We start from the raw sequence: 27254 nt of genomic DNA, 5'->3' as shown, positions 1-27254 counted from the left end.
GATGCAGATTTCTCTGCATCACCCATTCTTAACCCATCACCTCCTCTGCCAAAAAACCTTTGTTGCCTTTGGGGCTTTTATGGCCAATCAACAGGAGAGATTTGTGGATTCTTGAGAGTCTTTTCTAATAACCTCTCCCACCCCAAGTTGATAATAATGCCCTTGAGACATTTTTATTCAAAGAAACTTGCGGGCAAATGATTGCCTTTTTAAAATGAATGTTCATATCTCTTTATGCAGGGACATTTTATTCTAATCCAGGAGGAAACAACTGTCTTAAGTGGCTAACCAGAAATGCAGTGGTTCAGTTTCTTTAATTAGAAAGTGATCGACCTTCTAATGTGCATACCATATAAATACCAAAGATAATGTTTCTTTTAGTATAATAATGGTGAAAGTGGTAAGAATGACTATACCTGAAATTTGAAGGCTGTTGATGTGGATGGAAGCACCAGAGGTAGTGAGAAAAGGTAGAGTTTATCGATCCGTGTGTGTATTTAAAATATATACATTATATAGTATGGTATATAATATGTGTGTGTGTGTGTGTGTGTGTGTGTGTGTGTGGTATATCTTGAGGCATGTCACCTACAGGATAAATCTGAGTGTCTTAAATGGACATACAAGTATTGCATAATTTGGTGTCTACCTATCCCACAGCTCTCTGCTGACTAGTTTATAATTCGGAACTTAAGGTCGAAATCAATATTTATTGAGCCAGGCACTTTGGGAAAAACAGTGCCCCACATAACTTATATCTATCCTTTCATGGAGCTTCTTTTCTAGTAGATGGAGATAGAAAAAAAAAATCAGGACTAAAAATTCCATGAAGAAAAAGAAACTAGTAGAATAAGCAAATTGGGGGTGCTACTGTCTAAAGGGTGATCTGGAAAGCCTCTCTGAAAAAGAAACATTTCAGCAGACCTGTAGGAAGTGAGGAAGCAAGCCATGTGGATATTGGGGGGAAGAGGTGGGTAGTCAGTGCGAAGGCCCTGAGGCCGGTGTAGAGAGACAGGGAAGGAGAGGTCAGAGATAAGGCCAGAGAGGGCTGCAGAGTTCAACTCCCATAGGGCCTGTCGGTCATTGTAAGAGCGTTCATTTTTACTCTAAGTGGGGTGGGAAACCACTGGAAGATTTTCAGCAGAAGAGTATGATTTGCCTTATTTCTTAAAGGAACACTTTTGTTGCTCTCTATCTGACAGACTGCAGGGAGGCAGGGGCGGGGGCGAGGACACCAGGTGGGTCTAGTGCAATTACTCAGGTGAGAAATGCCAGGGACTTAGATCTGTGGTTGGAAGCACCAGAGGTAGTGAGGCGAGGTAGACTTTATCTATCCGTGTGTGTGTATATAAAATATATACATGACATATTGTGGTATAGAAGATGTAAATACAGAGGGTGCCAAAACATGTATTCACGTTTTAAGAAGGGGAAAAACCCATATTAAAATTGTAATAATATACACCGATAACAAAAGATGAATACAAGTCATGTGTATACATTAGTTGGCACCCTCAATAAATATACCTTTCTAATTTCAAGTGTGTGTGTGTGTGTGTGTGTGTGTGTGTGTGTGTGTGTGTGTATAAAAGTAGGAAGAGGGAACAACACAAGTAGCAAGCAGAAACCTATGTCCCTATTACCTGGCTTCAACAGTGATCTACTCGTGACCAATCTCATTTCATCTGCGTCTGTTCCCAGCGCTCTAGATTAGTGTGGAGTAGGTCCCAGCCACAATATCATTTCCTTCTTAAGTATTTCAATATGTCTCCAAAATATAAGGGCCTCTTTTAAAAACATTATCACATGTGGAGAAAAGGGAACTCTTGTGCACTGTTGGTGGGATTGCAAATTGGTGCAGCCACTATGGAAAACAGTATGGAGATGTCTCAAAAAATTAACAGTAGAACTAACTACCTTATGACCCAGCAATTCCACTTCAAGATATTTATCAAGAAAAATCCAAAACACCAATTTGAAAAGATATATCCTATGTTCACTGCAGCATTATTTACAATCATCAAGGTATGGAAGCAACCTAAGTGCCCATCAATAGATGATTGGATAAAGAAATGTGGTACATACATACAATGGAGTATTACTCAGTCATAAAAAAGAATGAAATCTTACCATTTGTGAAAACTTGGGTAGCCCTAGAGGGTATTATACTAAGTGAAATAAGTCAGACAGAGAAAGACAAATACCATGTGATTTCACTTACACATGCAATCTAAAAAACAAATCAGAAACAGACTCATAGATACAAAGAACAAACTGATGGTTGCCAGATAGCAGGGGGCTTAGGGGTGTGGTAAAAAAAGGTGAAAGGATTAAGGGCTACAAATTGACAGTTACAAAATAGTCATGGGGATGTAAAATACAACATAGAGAATATAGTCAATAATACTGTAATAACTGTGTGGTGTCAGATGGATACTAGACTTATTGGGGGGATCACTTTGTAAATTATGTAAATGTCTAACCACTATGCTGTACACCTGAAACTAATATAATATTGAATGTCAACTGTAATTGAAAAAAAACAAAAACAATATTCCCATCCCATCTAGAATATTAATAGTAATTCCTTAATATCGTCAATATTCAGTCTGTTTAAATGATCCCAATTCTTAAGTGAGTTAATTTTTTCTTGTTACATTTTGGTTGAACAAGGATCCAAATAATGTTCATGCATTAAAGTTGGTTGACTTGTCTCCTAATTCTCTCTTCTAAAGTTTCCTTTCCATCTCTTTTTTTTGTCCCCTTGCAATATCTTTGTTGAAAAAATCAGGTTATTTGCACTGTAGATTTTTCCCCATCGTCTGGATTTTGCTGACAGCATCTCTGGTCGCACTTAACCTATTTCTGTCTTCTGTGTTCACTGGTAATTAGAGGCTTGATCAGATTTAGATACAGGTTAGATTTTTGCAAGACTGTCTCATCGATTAGTTTTGTCTTTTAATTGGGGGTACACAATGCATTGTTTTTTTTCTGTTTTTTCTTTTTTGTGTGTGATCACTGCCTAGTTCCATTATTTTATTAGGAGTTGCAAATGGTGAATTTTCTCATCTTTTTTGTTCGTTGGCTAGAATACGTCCGTGAAGAGAAACTTTCCCTCATCAGATATTTGGTTACAATGAAGTGCAATTCATATAGCAAAGCCTGGAAAAAGACTTGATACCCTCTATCAGTTTTCAAAAATAAAATACTGGTTCCCTAGCCTTTTCCAAGGGTGACTAACAACATTTTTTTCTTCTCTCTTTTCTTCTTTATCTTATTATTATGAACACGTTTGTAAACATATATTTGTTTCAATCCATTGCAGTTATTATTCTTACTGATCCTCAAATAGACCCATCTTTGGCCAGTGGGAGCCTCTTAAGTTGGCGTCTGAATCCATTCGATGCGCTGCAGTAGTCATTGACTCTTTCTTTGCGTTCTGGTATCACAAACCAGGCTCATCTTATACACATTCCACTCCAGTATTAGAACCAGCCTGTGTTCAGAGGATCCTGGTTCTGTTTTGAAAGCAGTGGTGTTTCACGACCACACTTTGTGTGACAGGTACTCACTGCTACTGCGCTGGTCTTTGTGTCCAGCCCTGTCAGTGGACAGAACTAGAAATAAAATTTTTAAAGGATAAGATGCATCATGGATTAATAATGATACTTCCAACTCATATTCAGGAACACTTTTTTTTTTTTTTACCTAATTTCATCAGCCTTTTACATCCTTATCTCTTACGTCTGTATCGCTTTTGTCCCATGCCAAAAATCCTGGTTCTCAATTACACCAATATAACGACTTACTTGCTTAATGCTGTAATACATAGTCATAGTATAAAAACACCAACACTACCACCAAAATAGTTTAAGGTTGTAACGTTTTTAGGGTGGGTGAGGGGGTCTGGATATATTCACTTTAAGGCAGTTACTTTGTATCTTAAAGTCACTTGAGATAGTTTCTCTCTGTGTGGTTACATCATCAGTTTGATACTTAGTTGGATTCGTGTGCTTCATTTTGCTCCTATTTTATAGGGGTTGCTTTTCAGTTTGTGTTTATAAGTATGTTTTTACATAGCTGCAAATTGAAACCTATAAAACAGTTGTATTCAAAGAAATCAAGCGTGTATCCCTGCCTCCTATACTTGATTCCCTACCCCATAGGTAGTAGTTTTGGAGAATATATATATGTATATAGTTCCCCCGCCCCCCCCCCCCCCATGTCCCTCAACTCTTAGATAAGCAGGAGTTCTACATATAGTTTGAATTCTGGATAAAATCTGAAGGTTGAACAACAATATTTTCAGGAAGATTAAATGTGAGATGTGAGAATAGGGTCAAGGTGGATATCCTGGGGTGTGGCTTAATCCACTGATAGAATGGCCCCGAATGCCCTCACCTCTCCCCTATCTGTCCTGGTTAACCTCACTTTTCCTTGCAGACTGTTCAGCTTTCCTTGTTCTCAGGTTCTCTTCTCTGTGTTCCAGTGATATCCTGTATATAACATTGTCCTTCTCATACGGTATTCACTCTTTTTGTTTATGTTTGTCTGATCGGAAGACTACGAGCAGCTTGACGACAGGGATTGTGCTTGCTTCTGTTTTCCTACCACCCAGAACAAAGCCTTTGGCTGAGTAGAAAGCCGTGTAGTGTATACATGAGCAACTAACTAGGCCAGGCCCAATACTAGGTTCTCTAATATCTACAATCTTCAGAATAACCCACAAGGTCGATGTTGTCATCCCATTTTACAGGTGAAGAAACTGAGACACAGGAAGGTGTAAGCAGCTTATCTAAAGAAACAGCTAGTAAACATTGCTGAGCTGGAGTTTGGACCCAGGTCTGTCTGAGGCTGAAGGTACACAGCTACAACTGTTCTCTAGGGGTATTCATTTAACAAATGGTGTGGGAGACTGTCCACATTTTGCCTTTACTAACTGTGTGATCTCAGCAAGTAAGATAGCCTCTCTATATCTGTTTCCACCTCTACAAAATGTAAGATAGTAATAATATGTACCTCATAGGGTTGTAAAGCATTGAGAACAATGCCTGGTACATTATAGGCACTCAAATGTTAGCTGATTTTAGTTTGTTATTTTTAGTAGCAGAATACTAGGATACACTTACTATCATGTATCCACAGCTCTGTGTTCTGCACTGTGTATGCTGTCTCGTCTAACCCACTTGCTTGCCTTCTAGGAGCTTACAGTCAGCTAAAAAGGCAAGATGCAGATGTTTAAAGGTTACAAAAAAGGGAACCTGGGGAGTGGGGAGTGGTTACTCTGAGATTAATGCCAAGTTCAGGAGAAGAGGACAAGGAGTTTGCAGCTGACTAACCTGTTATGTAACAGCCCTCACCAGGGCTTCCCAGACAGAAATAGAAAACAGAAGCCTTGATGGAGATTTGAATGCTTTTGTTTGACTGATGCTGCCCTTAGTGGCAGTTGAAATGTTATGTCCAGTTTGGTGAGGTTTCTACCAATACCTTGCCCCTTAGCAATACATCACAATTTAACTCATATTTTATAGAGGCTGTGAATCATGGAGTCACCCAGTGTTGAGGGACCTTGGAGATCAGCTAATTCCACTCCTTGTTTCTCAGAGGAAGAGATTTTTGCCCTGAGAGGGAAAGCCATCTGCTTAAGGGTACCCAGGTATTTGGCATGTGAACTGCTTTGGTGTTACCCTCATGGGTCGGATAATGAATATATCCGAATGCCAGGACTCATGTCTGGGAGCAGAGTGGGTGCTAATGCGGATGTGGGGGAGGGGTATCATGGCCCCTCTCGTGTGCTGCTCCCATTGTCCTTGCAAATCCAAGCTCCAAGTCTGTGAGAAGCACAGTGACAGTGGCTACTGCGGGAAGAGTTGCCCGCCCTCCCAGGATGTAGCCATTTCTCTCTACTCTTCTCTCTGTCAAACAGGAAATGAGGAATGTGATAGGGAAGGGGCATGGGATTTAGAGCCAGGCAGACCTGGTTCGTGATCTGATCTGTGACCTTTCTAGAATGATTTAACTTTCATAAGCCTTAATTTTCTCCTCTGTAAAATGGGCATAATAATAACCTTTTTGATGGGTTGTTGTAAGGATTAAATGTGATAGCGTATGTGAAGCCCCTGACAGAGAAAAAGTGCTCAGTAAATGGTAGCCACCCCCTCACCCCGAGCCATCTTAATTTAAGATTGCTTATTCTGAGTGAGGAAATATGGCATAGGGTTGTGGCTATGTTATTACACTTCCCTGTTTCTCAGAAGTTCCTGAGTGGGTGATGAACGATGCAGACTTTCCGCCCCATCCTCAGATATTCTGATTCAGGAAAAATACGGAGCTCTGCATTTTTAAACAGGGGCACCCCCAGATATTTTGATGCAGTGGTCTGGCACCTCTGCATGCTGGAGTCAGACGTGGCATTTAACCCTGGGAACCCCTTACGAGGTCCTCTGGCTTGGGCCTAGATTATGTAAGCTCTCTGAGCCTCATTTTGGCACCTGGACAGTGGGACCAACTTAGCCTTTTTTGCAGAGTCCTTGTAAGGGTGAAATGAAGCAGGGCATGTGAAGCATCTCTCTTGGACCTGGAATATAGGGGAGCCCAGTGAAAATTAGTTGCCCCCTGGGGCTGCCTCATTTACTTGTACAGTTATGCTCTGCACAGACGGGCTTGTCCGAGAGGTCAGGTGGGAGTGAGATCAAATCCCCAAGGGCTGACTCACCCTATTCTAACATATACAAAGATTCTGTACAAGCTAGCTGTAGCTCCGTTTCCTCCTTCTAAAAAGGGAAGCCAAACCTTGAAAACGTATCCACCAACCCACGTATACACCATTATTTGGGTTTTACAGAGGTCACATCACTCATGAAGGAAAGGTCACCTGCTTTCAGCCTCTCATGTTGTCTCTCCTTTATGAAGATCCTTTTTTGTGGTTGTCGGTACCTGTCTTTGAAATCTCAGAGCCGGTGAGCTCTGATCATGTTATCTGGGGTCTAAAAGGCACCATACGAAACTAGACAGTGCTAATGACTTATCCACTCTGTCAGCCACAGCCTTCCTTCTCAAAGGAGGCTGTGACCCTGGGTTTGTCAGCACTAATGCACTTGTGTTCCTTAAAGGGGATTGACCATGGGCAGGTTTGCAAAGCATGTAGAATGGTTTTTTGGGAAGCTGGAGAGCACATTCGCAGGTTGGTTCTTTGAGCTCTTGCCCTTTCTCCTCTCCTGTGCTCTGCTGCCATGGCTGAAAGGCTTATGCACGTGGCTGGAGAACATGAGAATCAAAGTCAGCAGCTGCTGACCCTCGAGGCTGCATGTACCTGTAGAGTGGGTGGCACTGGGCAGCAAGAAGAAGCTAATTCAGGAAAGAATATGAGGTATGATTGAAAAATATGGTGAATGTTTATATAAAAAAATTATTACAGTACAAGACACATTGCCATGAATTTCCCCCCCCCCCAAAATACTCCCCCTCGCTTCGAACACACTTATCCCATCATTCTTGCCCCTTTCTTAAGCAGTTCTAGAAGTCCTCTTTTGTGTCTTAATCCTCCATCATGACAGCGCTCCGTGTCACACATCCCTTCTGGCATAGGGCAGTTTCTGTCCAATAAAAACATTACGGTGTGTCCTCATCCACCTTATTCACTGGCTCTGGCACCGTGATTCTTCTGGCTCTTCCCCAAAGTCAAAATGATTCAGGACATCGAGGCAGCCACAACAGCGTAACTAAAGACGCTCACGAAAGAGGACTTCCAGAACTGCTTCAGAAAGTGGCAAGAACGATGGAATAAGTGTGTTCGAAGCGAGGGGGAGTGTTTTGAGGGGGATTCATGGCAATGGGCCTTTTAGTATATTAAAATTGTTTCCTGAAATATTCACCGTAGTCGATCACACCTTGATATATTTTTAAAAATACATTTGCTATAACATTGTATGTGTATGTACTAAGTGTGGACTTGATACATTTATATGTTATGGTATGATTGTAGCCCTTGTAGCGATAGTTAGCACCTCTAGCACGTCACATAGTTGTCATTTCTCTTTTGTGGTTGGAATAATGAAGATGCAGTCTCTTAGCAGGTTTGGTTATTATAACACAGTATTGTCGTTAGTTGCTGTATTGTGCATTTCATCTTGGGGACTTACCACTCATTGCAAGCCGCGGTACCCTTAAATGTCTCTCCTATCCCGTCACCTTCTGGCCACTGGTAACCGCCATTTTATTGTTTTTACCAGTTTGGCTTTTTTCAGATTTCACATGAAAGCCAAGAGCGTCTTCAACTGTTACCTCCCTCTCTTTGTGTGACCACCAGCTCCACACCAGGGGCCGTGAGCATAGCTGGGCCTGGGCTTTCCTCTCCTGCCTGTTAAAGTCGCAGAAGGTAGTTTTCATCCATTTGTGTCTTCCCAGTAACGGGTGGTTAGCAGTGTTTCTCTCCTTAGTGTCTGGTCTTTAAAATATGCTTAGGTCGTAGACAGAGCAGACATCAATCGGACCAGGATCTGGCTTCTCTGTTGTCTAGCAGTAGTGCTTTCTGGTTTGACTGTTTCTCTTTATGGTTTAAGCTTTTAACGAAGTGTGTGTGTGTGTGTGTGTGTGTGTGTGTGTGTGTGTGTGTGTGTAGTAGCAAAATGTCATGAGAAGAACATGGGCTTTGGAGTGAGACGGACCCAGAGAAGAACCCTCTGGCTGTGTGACTGTATTTGTCTCTTGGGTCCTTGGGATAGCACATCTGAGAAAGGGGGTTAATAGAATTTACTTGGCAACATGATTGTGAGGATTAAATGAAAAAATGGATATAAAGCTCATCGTCCCAGTTCCCAATAATCAGAAGGGGATTAATAAATGATAGCTGCTGCCATGATCGCCTTGCAACATTTCAGTGCAATTGCAGTTGCTTTAAGGCTGAACTGGAGCTTGTGATTTCTTGACAGATTTAATTCAGTTCAATTCAGTGTCCTATTTTGGACTGTTGGTCCTTGTAGGAGTCCTTCTCGGTGCTGGGCACAGACACGGTATAAGTCGAGCGCTGTCTCTGTTCTCACTAAGCTCTTCTTGCTCATTCTCAATTCATTTTGTCTTTTTACAGCTTCCAACAAAAGCATTCCACACCCCTCCCCATAATTCTAAATAACTCTGTGGACCCTTGTGAAGCTTAATTTGACCTTCACGCCTTTGGGGATTTGGGGACCACTCACCTCCCTAGTCTCCCTTCCCTCCCTCTAACACACAGCTGCCTGAGGAAACAGCAGCATACCCTAGTTCTGGTACGCAGAGCCTTAAGCATATTATCTCAGCATCCCCTTTTTCTCCCTCTATTGTGGAGCCCGGAATACCCTTCCCTCAGTGCTGGGTGAGGATTCATGCCTGGGAGTCTGTGTGCCAGGAGCAGACGGACTCCCACACAGGCCAGACCATGGGAAATAGAAGAGTCATATTGGCATCTGCGTCTGCCAAGTGCCAAGCAGACGCAGACGCCTCCTTGAACTCAGGGAGGCCCTGGGTGTACAGTGATCTGTGCCGTTTCTGCATCCTACGGAAGGCAAACCACACAGCTCTTTTCTGTTCCCCTTCCCTCTCCAGGTTCCTCATAATAGTAGGTGGTGGCGAAGATGGCATGATGATATGGCTACTTCCTACTGAGCATTTCTTGTGTGTGTGTGTGTGTAAGTGTGTGTGTAAGTATATATTATGTTGGTACATATTTCAGTTAATGATTAGTATCTCAAAACTGAGATCCAGCGTGATTACGCAGCACCCCTAAGCATGTAGAAGACCGGGGGGAAGGTGGCAGAAATGATGGTAATGGCCCCTCCAAAGCAGGACTTCACACTCTTCTGATGGGAGGGTCACCAGTATGCCAGGGAAATAATCAATTATCTGCCTCCTCAGCAACAGCCAGTGTTTGTCTCCCTTGTCATTGGTGCTTTTCATTTCAGTTATCTTCAGGTGGGTGAAGAAATAGATTTCAGAAAATTTAATCCATCTGGTGGTGCTATGCCCAGAATTCAATTAAGTCCATGATTTCCAATTAATGGGCCCTTATGCAGAGACTGAGGTCATCACATTAATCTTGTTTTATTTTAGGATTTCCACTGTCATCATTTATAGCGAGTCTTGTCAGGATTATTGGAGCATAATTAAGCCAGAAGGACATCCAGAGCAGCTAGTTCACGTGGGAGCCAGGGAAGGACCCCCCCGCCTTTGCTTGGTAAGCCTTGCTCAGGCATCACATGTGAGGATTTCCCTCGGTGGACGATCTCCTGGATGTCTGAGCTGTGTCGTTCCAATCCCTCGATGATACAAAGTTTCCAGTCATGGAAAGGATTTCAGAGTCGCAGTTGGTGATCCACTGTGAGCCGTTCTAGTTAATTCAGTGCCACCACCTATACCTTCACTTCAAGTTACCTCTAAGTTGTGACTAACAGAAGCACGGTTTTACAGGTGGTGGATTTAACCTTCGTGATAATTCTGTGAGGAAGGTATCATGGGCTTTCACTTTGCATTAGGTTATAGATAGGAAGTGGGCCTCTCCACTGATTCACTGGAAGAACATGGCAGTTTCTAGACGCAGACCTTTCCCAATTGCCTGTTTCTTTCCTTTTCTCATGGTGGTTTTGCCTATAGGATCTCCTTCACTTTCCATGTGGGAATAAGAAGATAGGCATGCATCGGCAAATGCTATTTATGATTGCCTTCTGGATGACAGATGCTTCTCTGTCATTATTTCATTTAAACCTCATCACATACATGGAAGGAAGATACCTGCTCCCATTTTACAGTGGAAAAAACCGGCTTAGAGAGATTAATTGGCCTGCACACAGTTAACAAAGGTAGGAAGGAAGGAAGTTCAGTGTTATGAATCCAGGTCTGCTTATTTGCAAAGTCTGTTCTTTCAACCATGTTCTGCACGTACCAAATGCTTCTTCTCTTTTCCTGGTTCTCCAGGAGTGTTTATTGTGGAGTTGAGACTCTTTAGCACAAGTAACACCTAGGGGGTCATTGTTTTGAGTGGAGGGGTTCTGAACAGAGGCTAGGAACCTACCTGCTCCTCACAGGTAAGGGTGTGCCCTTGAGATTTATTTAGCATGTCTGCTGTGCTCCGAGGCCAGACCCAGGTCGTCTCGCAAATCTGGCCCAGACAAGCCCTGTCGTTGGCTTTGATTGAATCTGCTCAGTGTTTGGTTTGCCTGTGCTAGACAGTAGTAGTCAGACCTATATGAAAGTATCTCCACAGGCCAAGGTCACGCCAGAAACTTTGTCCTTGAGACCAGTGACACATAGGAGTTGCACTTAGGTAGCAGATTTTCCTCCAAATGCTGGCTGTGGGATTTTTGTTGTTGTTTTGGTTTGGTTTTCGTTTGTCTCAGGATTCACCTTCAGAGTGTTTCTGCATTCCCTGTTTATTATAGTTAGCATTCACATGTGTCCTCACTCTGAGTTCACTGCTTGGCTTCACTGAGCATTTTTATGCTCGGCACGACTTATTTCAAAGACTGCCTGTCAGGGCTTCCTCCTAATACATTTATCTGATAATTAGATGCTGAAGCTACTGCCTTGAAATTTCCTTCAGGTGCCCTCTGATGGAATTCTGGCTTATGAAATATGCCCTGAAAGGTGTGCTCTCTCTGGGGAATCCCACTTGTCTGAGGCAATATTAATATTAATCTACTCTGTGAACAGCTTGGAAATCTGTTGATGATCATTTTTTTGTCATTTGTTTTGTCAGTGTGACAGCCAAATCCCACAAGCGGTTATAGAGAGAGCAAGTGAAAGTTCTTACCCTTTAGCTTGACCTTCAGTCATTCTGGGATCTGAGGGACACTCACCTTCTCAGTCTTGCCTCCCTTTCTTCTTACCACCTCCCAGTTTCCTAAGGAAACAGCCCGATAGCCTGGTTCCAGCACGGTGCCTGAGGCAAATGACTTAACCATCTTAGTCCACTTTAATTTAGTGGAGACGGTGAGGGCCACCTCTCAGGGCTCATAGCATGGTCGCTAGTACAGCTCTAACTGATGCTCAGTTAGGATCCTTTTCTGTTTTCTGTTTGTCGTCCACTTGGTGGTCTCTTGGCCTTTGCTTGCTCTCCTCCTTCAGCTTGAAATGCCCTGTAGACCATTTCTACTCAAACTGCAATTCAGGTGCCACTTCTTCCATAAAGCCTTCCTCTTTCCTGCTTCCAGCCATCTGCATCTGTATCCTCAATGTAGAAATACACTCCTCTAAACACGTATCCACTTCATAAACGCTCGCGCGCGCGCGCGCGCGCGTGCGCGCGCGCACACACACACACACAGTTCTTGGTGAATCTGAGCAATAGAAAATCAGTTAACAGTTATGTTGCAGCTGTATGACAGATGTTTAAACTTGCAGTGGCAGCTCCACAAAAAAATATTAACGACTTCGAAGGTACTTTTCAGTGTTAAGTGGGAAAAATGACAAGTACAAATCAATCTGTAGTATGATCTTCTCTCTGTGTATGTTCACAGAACTCGCCACATATGCATGTTTTGCACATATGCAAAAACATAGAACTCATAATGCAAGGATATAGAGTTCTGTAAAATGTTAACAGTGGTTACCCTTGATTGTTCTCTTGTTTTATTTTCTTCTCTGTTTTAATTCCTTTTTCTTTGGTTTCAGTGAAATTGAGGTGCAGGGAAGTAAGTTAATCATACTGCCTTGCGGTCTTTACATGGCAGAAGGCTGCTCTTTGGTTTTATTCTAGATTGTCTTTTTTTCCTAATCCCATCCTCTTTTCTAAGCCATTTGCTTTTTTTCTAGAATGCTCTTAATATGTGTCCGTAGATGTGCCCAAATTTTGCATATTGAATATGCAGGATCTCTGTATTATATATATATATATATTGCATTATTACAAAATAAAATGTATAGCATATATGTTATGTAACAAAATATGATATGATAAAATAATATATATGCCATATATACATATAATACATGTTTATTTAAATCTGATTTAAAACCCTTTTTCAAAATAGAAACCAGAATTGTATCTCCTTTCTTTCCTCTCCCCTCAACCTCAACCCTCTCTCTCTCACACACACACATACACACTCACACACACACACTCACAGATTTCTTGACCAACTCCACTTCCCCTCTGAAATCCCAGGATTCTTTATTGCATATTGGTCGATTCATCCCGTGCACTCTGTGACATGGTTCTGCATGGAGTTTTTCCCTCTGACTTGTCCTGAGTAACTGAGCACGGGTCCTAGTTCTTAGCACGGTACAGAGCTTTGCAGAGAATGGCCATGGCAAGGTAGGCAGACAGCCCTGTGGGACCAAAGATAGTGTTTTGTGGTGATTCATGTGTTTGTCTATCTTCTTCCAGTCTGGGCTCTTCACAGGGATCTGGTGAGAGGGACATAGGCTTTACAGTTAACAGGGTGTGTGTGTGTGTGTGTGTGTGTGTGTACGCAGCCATACATATATGTCAAAACTTATCAAATGTTTACATATTAAATATGTGCAGTTTATTGTATGTCAATTTTATACATGTCAATACAGCTGTTTATTTAAAAAGCTAAATCATAGCAGTAATTGGGGAAAATTACTTTGTCTTCCTAGTGTGTCCATTTACATGGGAATACATTGCTAAGATCCCATTGAGTATTGAAATGTTATGCACCTGGGTTGCTTCCCCTTATCGTTGGCAGGACTGCACTTCTGTGGCTCTGTGCACTAGGCCGTGCCTGATGTAAAGAAAAATGCGTGGCATCACACAGACATTTGTGTATCCTAGTTAAGCAACCCTGAGTGAATGGACCTGCCTCTTTGAGACAGTTTCCTTATCTGACAATTAAAAGCAAAAATTCCTTTCAGTTTTATTGTGTGGGATACTGTGTATTCGTAGCGTGTAGTAAGGGTAGTAAGGTGCTTGGCATGTAGTAAGGGTCCTTTGGCAGATGTGCACCATGTGTATGTTGTGTGTAGTATATAGTATATACACATCGACCTTGACCTTGTAAATAAACAGTGTCCGTCCATGGTAGTTTCTTCTCCACTGGAGAGAAACAGTTGGATATTTCTCTTAAGCGGTTTTGCTTGCAGTGGCAGCACCAGAATTTCTGAGTAGGAGGAGCTAAGAGAAGACAATTGTATTGGGAGGAGAGGAGTCTGAGAACCGTGTTTTAGAGTTCACTTGCATAACTAACACAGTGCTTTCCTTTTCTGTGGGTGTAATTTGGAAGGACTATTGCAAGAGTTCTCTCAGTCACCCTTTGAGGCCTCTGTTCTCTACCCCTCTGCCCATTAAATGGAACTGAAGTACTGGAAAGAAGATATTTGCTTGATGTTTTTCATTGCTGTATTCTTTAAGCAGGCCATCAGTCCTTTGTTATCTGCGTCCTCCATCAGGGACAGGGTCAGATAACAATGAGGACGTTTTGTCTGTTCCAGGCAACAAGGCCAGTAATTAGAGGGAAAGGTCATAGTCCCTTTAATGCAATTTAAGCCCTGACAGTTTGGTTAGACTATGGAGAAAAAAAAATTCATGGTCCCTCACTTCCTGGAGTTGAGAGGCCATGTGGTGGCCAGAACCCTTTCTGTTTCTTCAGAGTCCCATTGGGAGGTTCTGATCTTATTAAATAGATTTGATCATTATTACTTCATAATGATGAGCTTCTTTATTTGGCCCCAGTGTTGGAGAATAAAGATCTCTTACATAGATCTGTTTCCCTGGCACACCATAAATATTTAAAATACTTGTTGAATCATATTAAGCAATATCCATATATGTTTTATATGATATTTTATTGTCTAGAATTTGGGTTGGCAACTATGGCCTGGTTCTGATGATCTGTGAAGGTATGAAATATGTTACATCCATTTAGCTGGAATTTCTCCAGTATTGACAGCCTGTGAGTGGCCTTTATTCTACACAGGTCAATTTTGGTCCCAGTGTGGTCTTCATTTTGACTGCATTTCTCATTCTTTCTACTCTTACAATTTTTTCTTTTTTTGAAAACAACTCGGATCCTTTCGGGAAAGAAAAGCTAGTAATGATTACTTAATTAGATCCTCTCATATGTCTGAAGATAAAAATTTTTCCCTGGTCTTCTGATCAAATATTAGTCCAATATTAGTCCAGTGAAACTCTTGTTGAGTTTCATGAAATCTTCATCACTTAGGCAAGCAAGCGCAGGGCTGCAATCAGAAATTCAGAGAAGTGTGAGGAGACAGTGGAAGCATCTGGTTACATTTGCTGCCTACAGTTAGGCAAAGTCCGGTCTTCCTGGCCATCCCTGCCATCTTCTCTCTGCATTCCACAGCAGCTCAGTTTCACATACATTTATTGAGTGCTTACTGTGTGCCAGGTACTGTGTTAAGATTTTAGAAGGATGTGAAGAAGCATAGAACCTGGTCCCTGTTTTTAAAGACCCAAAGCCTCAGGGGGTGGGGGCAGACCCATTCACAAATAATTCTAATGTAGGTTAGACTCTTCTGAATCCTAGGGTGGAGGTGCAACGTGAGGTGGGGGAATGGAGGCATGAGAGACAAAGTCCCTCATGAAAGAAAACAGGATGGAGAGGTGGATACGTGCAGGGGCTTTGAATCCAAAAGGTCCAATCTCATTCTGTCATGACTGCTACTAAAGCCTCAGTTTCCTCACTGGGACTCCCACCTGCCACTGTGCTTAGTTGTAAGGGTCTGCTTTGGGGAAACAGCTTGGCAGAGTACCGAACCTGGAGTACTCATTTAATAGATGGCCTTTTAACAATGCCGAAAGAGTTGGAGACTTTTAGAACTGGAGGGGACTTAGGCAATCATCTGATCCGTTCCTGTTTTTATATTCTTTGAGGCCCTGAGTCTGTGATTCTCCCATAGCCACATAGCTCGGGAAGGAGCTGGGGCTGCTCCTCCCATCAAAGTCCTGAAAAATTGGTATAGAAATACCGTACACATTGATTTGATGGTATCAAGGGTGATAATAAAATGTTAAGTAAGTGGTAATAATGTAAATTAGTATATAGACATATGAGTATATAATGTATAGACCTCTTATTCTCTAAACAAATGTACACATGCACATATAACATTACTAGGTGATAGTGTTTATAGCACAATCTATCTTTCTAATCTGTCATTTGGGGGTTGATTTTGGGGCATTTTTTAGAGTGTCCTTGTTACTCGCTAAATGATCCTCATTTCTGAGTCATGGTTTGAGATAGGGAACGGCATCAGCTCCTTCCACCAACGTCCCCATTAAACTGATTGTCAGAAGGGCCCTGGCACCTTGTTCTAGCTGGAGAAGGGCTGAACGTGCTGTTGACTTGTCGGGGCTGTGATGCCTTTGGACGCCAGTGCTCCCTGCGTGGTTCAGACCCTTAGCGCCTGAGTCGTGGGCACCACCGGCTCTTGGCCTGGGCCTGCCAGTGCTGAGCTCCCCTGCAGCCGTTGGTGGATGCTGCACATGCCCACGTCTGCCTCCTTGGGCTGCTGAGCAGCTGCCAGACCTGTCCATATGTGGGGCTGCTGCTGTGCCATGTCACCCATGACTTGTAGCTTTACTAGCTCATAGTACGTGCCAAATAGTACAGAAATAGTTCAGTATTTCAAAAACCAGTACCACGTGCAAATAGCGTATACCATTACTAGATCCCTTCAAGTGGGGAAGGCGAAACCCCAGAGCTATAAAGAGGGTCACCTCTGTTAAAAATCTGTGATTCTGAACTATCAGAAGTGAAGAGCTTATGTATGCTGTAGCGGAAGGTCCAGGCCGAGATTCTGTCCTTGTTGACACATCTCCAGTTGGCTTCGTCAACCCTGAAACTGAACAGCATGGCCTATTTTGGTGAGACTGCCTAGCTTTGCTGGAGACAGCATATTTCAGGGCTTTATTCTTTCCATTCCCCAGAGCCACCTGGTAGCTGTCATTTGTGCTGTGCTTACAACGCCCCAGGCACTATGCTAAGGTTTACAGAACTTTGTCTTATGTAATTCTCACCACAATCCTACGTAATATTCTATGAATGCTTCCATTTTACAGATAAGGAAATCAAAACTTTGATCAGTTACTCAACTCCTCTAGGCTGGACGTCTGGTCAGTAGCAAAAGTTGAATCCAAACCAGTTCTGGCTGACCTAAAGCCCATATTTTGACTGTGGTGGCTTTGTCCCATGCTTGTCCTTGTTTGGCATAGGTAATGTTGATTTTTTTTCACTTAATGTTACTTGTTTTCTGTGAAATTATTTCTAGTTGTGTTCCTGAGCATTCCATGGTAGGTGGTCAGTCCAATGACTTAATTACATGAGAGTTGAATTTCTAAGAATTAAAATAAAAATGCCTGATTGTTTGGGAAAATCTCACTCTTTAAAATTGCATTCACGTACATGGTCTCATTTGTTGTTTTTTTTTTTTGACGCCATGAGACACGTAGGCAAGTTTCTTAATTTGTTCCAATTTATAAAGGGAGATGAGGCCTCAGAGGAGTAAAATATCATGCTTAAGGTCACAGTTTTAAGTGGAAAAACTAAGTCTCCAGTCTAAGATCTCTGTCTTCCCAAGGTCCATCCTCTTTTCTCTAAGCTTCCCTGAAGTAGGATGAGTAGAGAATGAGGGTGAAGCTGTCTGATTCTGGAAGCCTTTCCATGATGTATCTAGTTGTTATCCCCAGGTGATCCATTTTCTCTAGTTGTGCGAAGCACAAAGCTGAAAAATCTGTTATAAACGAGGTGAAGTCTTCTGTGGTGATGACACTGGTTCTTTGCCCCTTGCCAAGTGTTGTGGAGAAGAAATAGCAGTTTCCAGGACAGGGGCTAATGGTACATCTCTGCCAGGTCCCTGTAGTTTGGGGAATTTCTGTCCTGCCGTTGCCAACTTTGTGGAAGCCAGGAAAGGACACCAGTGGCATCACGACACAGAAATAACCACTGAGGAAAAGTCTTGTTGGTGAAAAGCGTGAAGATCATCATGCCAAAATTCAGATTATTAGTCATCTCTTAAACATAACACTATGGAATAGTAACAGTTACTGGAATTGGATGACCAGGACTTTTCTAGAAATGGGAAAGGTGATGCTCTGTGGAAGTGTGTTTGAAGAAGCCCAGAGGAAGGATGTTGTCTAAGAACTTTAATTGTTACCAAGAGCCCTTTGCCACCTCTTTCCTGTCCGTCATGTACTGGATTTTTTGGTATTTACATCAGAGCTGAGACGGTTACTATCACAATGAATCAGGGTCTCACGTCTTAGAAAAAGAGCCACGTATTGAAGGATCTTCTTGGTAAGTTCCCAGCTTACTTGAGTTCAAGATTCGCTTAGGGTTACTCAAGGGCTGATGGGCAGCATTTGTCTGCATCTCACAGGTTGGCTGGGAAACTAAGTGACTGCGAACAAGGATGAATTATGCACAGAGGAGGGTGGTCTTTTACAGCTATGGAGGAAGGACATGGTGAACTTGAATGGCATAGTACTTTATTTTATCTAACATTTTAAGCTGTAAAAGTAATAAACGTAAATTATACAACATTTAGAAATTACAGTCAAACAAAAAAAAATCTCTCATCATTTCCCCACCTACGTAGATACAATTACTGTAACTCTTGAAAATTTAGCAGCTAAGAGCATGGACTCTAGAGCAGCCTGCCTGGGTACAAACGCTGGCTTGCTGAGGATGGGACCTGGGTGAGTTCCTGATGTGACTTTGCTTCTGTTTCCTCATGTGTAAAATGGGGGACAGCAATGGATCTTCTTTATAAGGTGGTCCTAGAGATTCAGTACTGCATATAGAGAACTTAGATCAGTGCTTGGGGTACCTAGGCATTCGGTAAATTTGAGTTATTGTTTTATGGTTATTAAATCCTCTGCTATCTTTCTTTAGACTCCAATGTTTTTCTTTTACAAAAAGATTAAACAGTACCTATTGTATAGTCTGCTTAGTTTTACTTAGCCATTTGTCATGAACATCTGTACGCTTCTAGAATGATTTAACATCTAATTATGTGGAATAATATATCACTTTTAGTCTCTTGCTATTATAAATAACACCTCAGTGAATATCTTTATTTGCTCAATACTTGTATTTGCATACCAACCTCTTCTTTTGATGACAGTACTTTATGGAGGAGTATACTTTCTTAGGGGTCACCAAGTGGAATTCTATGCAGATATATATATATATATATATATATATACACACACACACACACACACACACACACACACACACACATATATGTCATGGGTGCTTATATTGTATGAGCAGTGGGAGCACACACACACACATACACACACACACACACACACACACACACATATATATATGTCATGGGTGCTTATATTGTATGAGCAGTGGGAGCATATGTGAGGAATAACCACTGTGCATTATGGACTCTCCAGGACAAGGCCTTTGTCAATAGTTTGCTTCCTTTTTCATAGTACTTCTCACGGTGTTTTGCCCATGGCTGACCAATCAATATGATGTGTATGAAAAGTAGCCACACTTAACTTTTCCTGTATTTCTAGTTACATTAAGGCAATTAAGACCATTTGCCTTAACATTTGTGCTGGTCTTCTTAAAAATATATTCTGTTCCAAATAACTACCAAATCACCTCAAATCATTTTTGGAATGAAGCTTGGTTTAAATAAAGGAGCAAACAGCTAACAGTTCATTGGGAAGCAGAGATTCTCTCCCAGGAGGTAACAAATTTTATGTCACCGAGCAAGTGAGAACTGGTGAGGTCACACATGTGGTGAGTTCCCAAGGCTTGGGAGGGAAAGGATCCTGCTTGTTGTCTTGTAAACAATAGGAATCCCAAGAAAACTTGTTGATTACACCTTTAGAAATGATGGGGTGGGGCAAGGTGCTTGTCTCTTGGTAGGCTTAGATTGTAAAATGACAAGATATCTTAGAACAAGAATCTACCTGGACCCTTCAAGGCACAGCTCTGGATCTTTCTCATTGGATGGATGGCACTCTGATGCTCTTTTAGCTCCCACCCTCTGGGATCTTCAAATTCCTGAGGACCCTTTATTAAGCCCAGGTATTCTTCTCACTGGGTGCCATTTTAGCTGAAGCTCTTAGAAAAGTATCAGAAGTGGTAAGCTCTGGATTCCTAAGAATGCAAGTCTTTTTTAACCATCTGGTACAGGGATGATAAAACTTCTGTAAAGGGCCAGATAGTGTATACTTTAGATTTTTGGGGCCATTAGGTCTCTGTCCCAACCCTCAGCTCTATCGTGTAGCATGAAAGCAGCCATGGACCATATGGAAAGGCATGAATATGGCTGTGTTCCAGTAAAACTTTACTTATAGACACTAACATTTGACCTGCGTATTGTTTTCGCCTTTTATATTAAACCTTATTCTTCGTTTGACCTTTTTCAATCGTTTTAAAATGAAAAAGCCATTTTGATTTCACAGACTGTACAAAAAATAGGCCAAACCCACAGGCTGGATTCGGCCCGTGGGCCATAGTTTGTCGACTCTTGATCTATAGTCTTTTTTTTTTTTTTTCCCTGCATCCCTTTCCAACTGCACCGTTTCCCTCTTTGTTGTATCATTTTTTTGAAACTTCTCTTCTCTCAGCTGGCTGATGCTCAGATATCCTTTGGAGGGTCTGTGCTGCTGTCCGTCACGTAGCTCATCAGGGAAAACCAGAATACCTACCCAAAAGAACCTTTAGGGCAAAATCAGATCATTTCCTTCTCTTTTTTTGTATCCTGGCTAGTTTGACATATGATTTGGGTATATGAAGGTTACAGATGGACTTTGACACATAGTTCTGTTTCTGCAGGGCTCCAAGGCTCTAATGAGCAGATCGTGCAGCCTGAGTGATGTTGAAAGTCTGATTTTTAGATAATCAAGGATATTTATATCTTTTAATAGGTTGGTGCTGTGGAGTTCTGTTCCAGCATGAAATTGAGAATCAGAGAGAAATCTGAATAATCAATTTGGTGTCATCCCTTAGAACAATAATATATTCATTTGCTTATTCATCATCTTTGATTATTCTTTGCAATTTCCAATAGAGCCTCCTTTTCAGAGAGATACCTAATAGTGACTGAAGCAGCACTGGCTCTTGTGATCAGGATAGAAGGACCTAACAGCCAGCATTTATTTATAGCTATATGTATGAGCCTCTAAATGGCATGTAGGACAGTAGTAGGCACCTCAAGTATGATTTAACGTGTAGCCACCTGGCCAGTAAACACAATAAAAGATAAGCCTCTTCGCTCCTAATTGGGGAAATCATAAAATAACAAAATGAAATATTGCTTCATACTCATCAGATTGCTAAAAATTTTAAAGTCTGACAAAGTCGAACGTTAAGGAGCATATAGAGTGAGGGAGCTCGTATACATTACTAGTAGCAGTTTACACAGATATGACTACTTTGGAAAATGATTTGTCAATATCTAGAAATTTGAAGATGTGCATTCCTATCTACTAATTTCTAGGAAATTTCACTCCAAGGTATAACTTAGAGAGAATCTCTTATATGTAATCAAGCTGATGTGTTTTGTTTGTTTTAGCGAACAACCTTAGTGTCCATCTTAGTGGGCAATCTTAAGGTCCAACCTCAGTGGGTAATGGATCCGTACTTTAAGTGAGCTCAAGTTCCATGTGGTACCAGCATAGATGAGTTTTAAGTGATGGGGAGTGAAAAAAATAATGCTGCACATAGAAAACCATTTATATATAGCTTAAAAGCTTGGAGAACCATAGTAATATATTGCCCATGGATACCTACATATGTAACAAAAGTTTAAAGAAATTATTTGGAATGATAAATATTAAATTCAGGATAGTAGTAGGGGAAGAAAGAAGGACGTGGTTGGGCTCAAATCCCACCTATGCTGTTAACTTATTAGCTGTATACCCTTAGACAAGTGTGTTAACCTCTGTGCTTCAGTTCTCTCATACAGAAAATACAAGAATAATATTACTGACCTCAGAGGTATTCTACGAGTTAAATGAGTGAGTATATGTAAAATGCTTAGAATAAGACCTAACAGGTAGTAAGGGCTATATGAATGCTAGCAATTGTAGTTCTTATGTACATGAGTATTTTATTCTTTTTTTATTTGAAAAAAAATCTTAAAGATTGCAATTTCTTATTCACAACTGTTTTAGTATTCTAAAAGATAAGGACTATTTTTTCAACATAACTATAATATCGTTATTGTACCTGAAAATTAACAATAAATTTTTAATATCAAATACTTAATAAGTATTCAAATTCCAGTTGTCTTATAAATGTCCTTTTTTTTTTTTTAACAGTTTGTTTAGGTTAACTTCCACACGTTGGGCTTGGTTAATTTGTCTTTGAAGATTTTAATCTTTCGAGTCCTCCTCCAACTTTCCTTATTCTTGCAACTTACGTTTTTAGCTTTGTTGAACTATAATTGGTGTACAGAAAGTTGTACACGTTTCATGTATATATCTTGTTGAGTTTGGACATATGCATAGATTTATGATAGTGTTACCATAAGAAAGGTTCTAAATATATCCATCACTTCTGAAAATTTCCTTGTATTCTTTTGTGTGTGTGTTGTTTTGTTTTTTGATAAGAACACTTAACATGAGCTCTATCCTCTTATCACATTTTAAACTGTACAATAAATACTGCAATTTTTAAAAAATAATAGATGTCATTCTTGCCCTGTGCTATCATGTAGTTGAAAAGTGACCAAAGGTTAAAAATATCAGTGCAGGATTTTCAGGATGAGGCATAATAATATAGCTACAATCCATTGCCCCTAGCTATTTTAGGAACTATGCTGATAGCTTCATATGCACTCATTTAACCTTTTTCTATGAAGTAGGCATTATTTTCATCCCTATTTTATAGACAGGAAGAAAGAGGTTTAGAAAGACTGACCTCCCAAGGTCACACAGTTAGGAGTAGGGAGGCTGGGCCCAAACCCTGGTGAGATTGACTCATGCTCTTGACTGCTGGGCTGTGTAGCCTTTCTGGACATTGCTTACATTAGACTTCTGCTTCTTTCCTGTATCGGTCTTTATAAGCTAAGCTGTGTTGTGGTCATGAACATTCCCCAAATGGAAATGAGGTGGCTCCTACTAAGAAAGTGTTAATCCTTACTCTGCTGCATATTCAGCAAAGTTCAGCTGACAACTCTGCCCCAAAGCTGCTTTCTCTGTGACCCAGGAGATCCTGGAAGTGACACATTAACACGTTCACTCGTGTATCATAGGCCAGAGTGGGCGGTGGTGTTCAGTCGGGGGTAATTTTGCCATCCAGGGGATACTTGCCAATGTCTGGAGACCTTTTTAGTTGTTGGAACTGGGGGCCTGGGAGGGATGCCTTGGTGCTCTCTAGTGGGCAGAGGCCAGGGGTGTTGCTCAACACTACAATGCACAAGGCAGCACCCCCAACCCTCAGCAAAGAAGGATTTGTCCCCAAATGGCCATAGTGCCAAGGCTGAGAAACTCTGGGATGGAGCTAACCGCAAAGGGCCAGCAAGTCCCAAGTGATGGAGCTGTAAGGGATAAGAACCTGAGGTAGTGACCTCATAACATTCATGAGCACCACGCAGCCTCAGGCCTGTAATAAAGGCCCTGCAGAAGACGTTTTCCATGTAGGAGTGACCTGTTACTTTGAAGGATAGCTACGGAGTGGGCCTTCTCGCAGTCAGCTCCATCAAAGGGTCGAGGAGGCCCTGGACTCATTTCTACGCCTCCTGCTGCTCTCCCTTGGCAGGCTCTCTGGAGCAGCACTCTCTGAAAGAAGCATAACGCAGGCCACATATATAATTTAAAATTTTCTGGTATCCACATTAAAAAAGTGAAAAGGAACAAGTGAAATTAATTTAAGAGCATAATCTGTTTAATTCAGAAGATCCCAAATACTGTCATTTCAACATGTAATGAATGTAAGCATGTTATGAGCTACTTTGCGTTCTTTTTTTTTTTTTTTTTTTTTTTTTTGGTACTGTCTCTGAAATTTGGTGTGTATGTTATACTCGCAGTCCATCTCAGTTTGGAGTAGCCACATTTCAAGGGCTCAGTGGGCACATATGACTCATGGCTGCAGTTCAGGATATGCAGCTCTGGAAGTTTCTGTTCCTGGGACGGAGGGTGGCACCTTGCTTTGGGCTCTGAGAACACGCAGCACTGGGGTAACCCAGAGTCACTCAGTTCTGAGTGCCAGACGTAACTTCCAGGAATGTTTGTCCCAGACGCTCAGGGATGATCTGGGAACAAAGAGGGGTCGGTTTCCTGTGTAATCGGTGCCATCACCTCCTTTTCTGTTTTCGTTGGCAGGTGCCTCGTCTCCAGACATGGAGCCCAGCTATGGGGGCGGTCTCTTTGACATGGTGAAAGGAGGTGCAGGGAGACTCTTCAGTAACCTGAAGGACAACTTGAAAGACACCCTCAAAGACACATCTTCCAGAGTGATACAATCTGTTACCAGGTAGGTGTGTTGTTCTCAGTTGAGTTAATGGACCTCAGTGCCCCCAAAGGATCTGGTTACCTGCCAGCTGCTTGTCTGGCTGAACGACTCTCGGTTTTGTGATATAATTGCATGGGATCTGATTGAGCAATGTCACTGAAGCCATAAAGTTGAGTCCTTCAGAAGCTACAAGCACAGGCTCCCTGGTACATGACAGTCTAGTTGTTGCCATTCCTGGCTTTCAAATACAACATCCTGGGTTCCGGTGCATAACCTGCCTTTGTTAACCATGTGACCTAAGGTAAGTTAATTAACCTCTCTGAGCTTTACTTGTACACCCTGGTAGGATTCCTGTCTTTGGGTTGTTTGAGAATTAAATGACATACTAATGGTTATGTAGTCTGAATAAGCAATACTCATGGATTGCAATCAAAACAGAATTTTGGTTTTCTATCTTAATAGCTCTTTAAAATATTTAATGGGAGAGGTTTTCTACCTGTCCACTGTATGAAAACTTTTACCAGCAGGCCATATGAATTCTTTTTTTATTCTTAGGTATTAGAAAATTCTGGGGTCACTTGAAGTTAAAGGGTGTAGTTTAAATAAGAAATTCAAATGTCCAGTCCAGTATATTAATGAACGTTTTAATCTTTGTTCAAAAGTAAAGTTGATCCCTTACCTCCGATCCCCAACTAGGGCCTCATAGACAAAGAGAAGAGGTCCTTTGTTCTTTCTCCGTCCCTTCCTGCCCTACCCCTAGCTGCCGACACTTACGAGAGATATTTTCCTATGTGCAAAGAGGCTGGAACAGTCAGTGTTAATAAATAAGCATTGCTCTTTATTTTGAGTGGCTTCTGTTTATAAAGTGTTATCTACAAAGGGTATTAGGGTACACCGGTTGGGGTGGTAGATTTATTCTCTTTAGGGTGCGGGCTGTCTGCTCTCAACAGTGCTTCCTTGTTAGAGAGAAGACCTTGAGGGAAGTCAACATGTGCTAGCTAGACAGAAGTGTCCCAGCTGATGATGGGCCAGTGATTGAGAGACAGAGAGCTTGGCATATTTAGGTTGTTTTAATGAGTGCCCTTTCCTGTTTCGCTTCCAGCTACACGAAGGGAGATTTAGACTTCACTTACGTTACCTCCAGAATTATTGGTAAGTTGCCCGTATTTGTGAACTGCTCCGAGTCAGCTTTCAGTCGCTGCCCCTCATGACAACAGAGCTGTTTCACCCATTTTTCTTTCTGTGTGACCCTCCCAGTGATGTCCTTCCCTCTGGACAGTGTTGACATAGGATTCAGGAATCAAGTTGATGACATTCGAAGCTTTTTGGATTCCAGACATCTGGACCACTACACGGTGTACAATCTGTCGCCCAAGTCTTATCGAACTGCCAAGTTTCACAGCAGGGTAAGCAATTGTCGCTCTGGGATCACATGGCTGAAGACATGACGATCGATTTCCTCTTTTTCCTTTTTTCCCCCGATTTCCTCTTAAGAGCTGTCCTCAAAGCCTTTGCCCTTAGACCCATAAAGCTGAAAAACTACAAACTCTGCACATTTCTAGCCACAAAATATTTATTAGGCTGTAATGAGATAGGCTGAAGGGTTTCTTTGGGTGAAGATATTTGCAGGAATGTTTATCTGTCCATGAAATACCACCTGATTTGGGATGGTATTTGTGCTTGGTTGTGCTTGGTTGCTCAGTGGTGCTTGGTTGCTCAGTTGTGAGGGCACATCGCTGCGAGGCTCGGTTGGAGACTGAACTGCTACCTAAGGCGTTTGGCGCCCGTTCTTTGGTAACACTAATTAGGCTTTTAACTCTTCCTGATTGCTCCTTGGGCATCACGATAAGGCAGTGTGGCTAGACCAGTACAGACACACCAGTATTAATGGAAATCGCTTTCTGACATTCAGTAGAAGTGCTTCTTTCATAAGTGTTTTTTCAATCTATGTTGTAGAGTTGGTAATGATATTACTAATATTAATAGTCGTGAGAGTAGCAGCCAACACTTACAGAGCATATATACTGGGCCAAGAACTTTACATGTAGTATCTCATTAAACTCTCTCCACAGTCCTCTGGGGTAGCTGGAGAAACTGAGGCACAAAGAGGTAAGGTACCTTGCCCAAGACCACACAACTAGTAAGTAGCCTAAGGCTTGTGATCTTCACCATTACCCTGGGCTGACAGTATTACCTGGATAAGCTGGGTTGTCCTCCTAAGGAGCTTTTAGAACTAGGCAGCGAAATAGTCCTAGTTTCAGGCTGGCTAAGGAGCATGACAGCTGCCTTTGGTTTGAATCTGATGTCAAGCCTGACATTTCTGGCCACTGACTTCTTGATTTACTCACTAAAAGAAGGCTTTTTCTCTCTCTCAAGAACATCTTCAAATATCTTGACTTCGCTTTTCTCTGTGGTTGGTTCTGCAGTGACATCTGGGTCTATTCATAAATAGAAAGGGTTTTCTTTGTACATGGGAACCTTTAAAAGTGAAACTTGATTTTAAATCTGTAAAATGTTAGCTGGTTGTCCATGCTTTTTATCTAGGATCTCAGTTTTGACGCCAGACACACTGTGCTCCAAATCTCAGTTGCCATTCATAATCTCTGGGCCTCAGTTTCCAGGTCCATGAAAAAATACAAGAAGGTTGATTTGTATGTTCTCTAAGACCCCTTTCTGCCCTATTGTTCAGTAAGATAAGGGAGAGTCTTTTAAGGACTCTCTTCTCAGAGTGTTCCTGAATAGCCAAGAGGTAATCCAGTAGTTCTCAAACTTTCGTGTATACCAGAATCACCTAGAGGGCTTGTTACATACCCAGGCCCAGCACTTCTGATTTGGCAGGACAGGAGTGCGGTGAGAATCTGCATAGCTCATAAC

The 27254-nt window shown here is 41.7% G+C and overlaps 1 protein-coding gene across 7 annotated transcripts in view; it reads left to right on the top strand.

Annotated features, from left to right (window-relative positions):
• The window catches only part of DNAJC6 (DnaJ heat shock protein family (Hsp40) member C6), a 121327-nt gene that overhangs the window by 56309 nt on the left and 37764 nt on the right, over window positions 1–27254 (top strand). For 6 of the 7 annotated variants that reach the window (XM_081056006.1, XM_081056007.1, XM_081056008.1 and 3 more), the window contains exons 2-4: window positions 24251–24401; window positions 25483–25532; window positions 25638–25786. In XM_081056006.1, coding sequence (XP_080912132.1) covers window positions 24251–24401; window positions 25483–25532; window positions 25638–25786 — 350 coding nt within the window. Of the gene's footprint in view, window positions 1–4756; window positions 4861–24250; window positions 24402–25482; window positions 25533–25637; window positions 25787–27254 lie in introns of those variants that run through there. The other variant, XM_081056009.1, reaches the window with a different exon arrangement.

Source organism: Rhinolophus hipposideros (genome assembly GCF_964194185.1).
Source record: "Rhinolophus hipposideros genome assembly, chromosome: 8".
In the NCBI taxonomy this organism is placed as follows: Eukaryota; Metazoa; Chordata; class Mammalia; order Chiroptera; family Rhinolophidae; genus Rhinolophus; species Rhinolophus hipposideros.
Note: the sequence above shows the minus strand (reverse complement) of the source record. Positions and strands in the feature narration are given on the sequence as shown.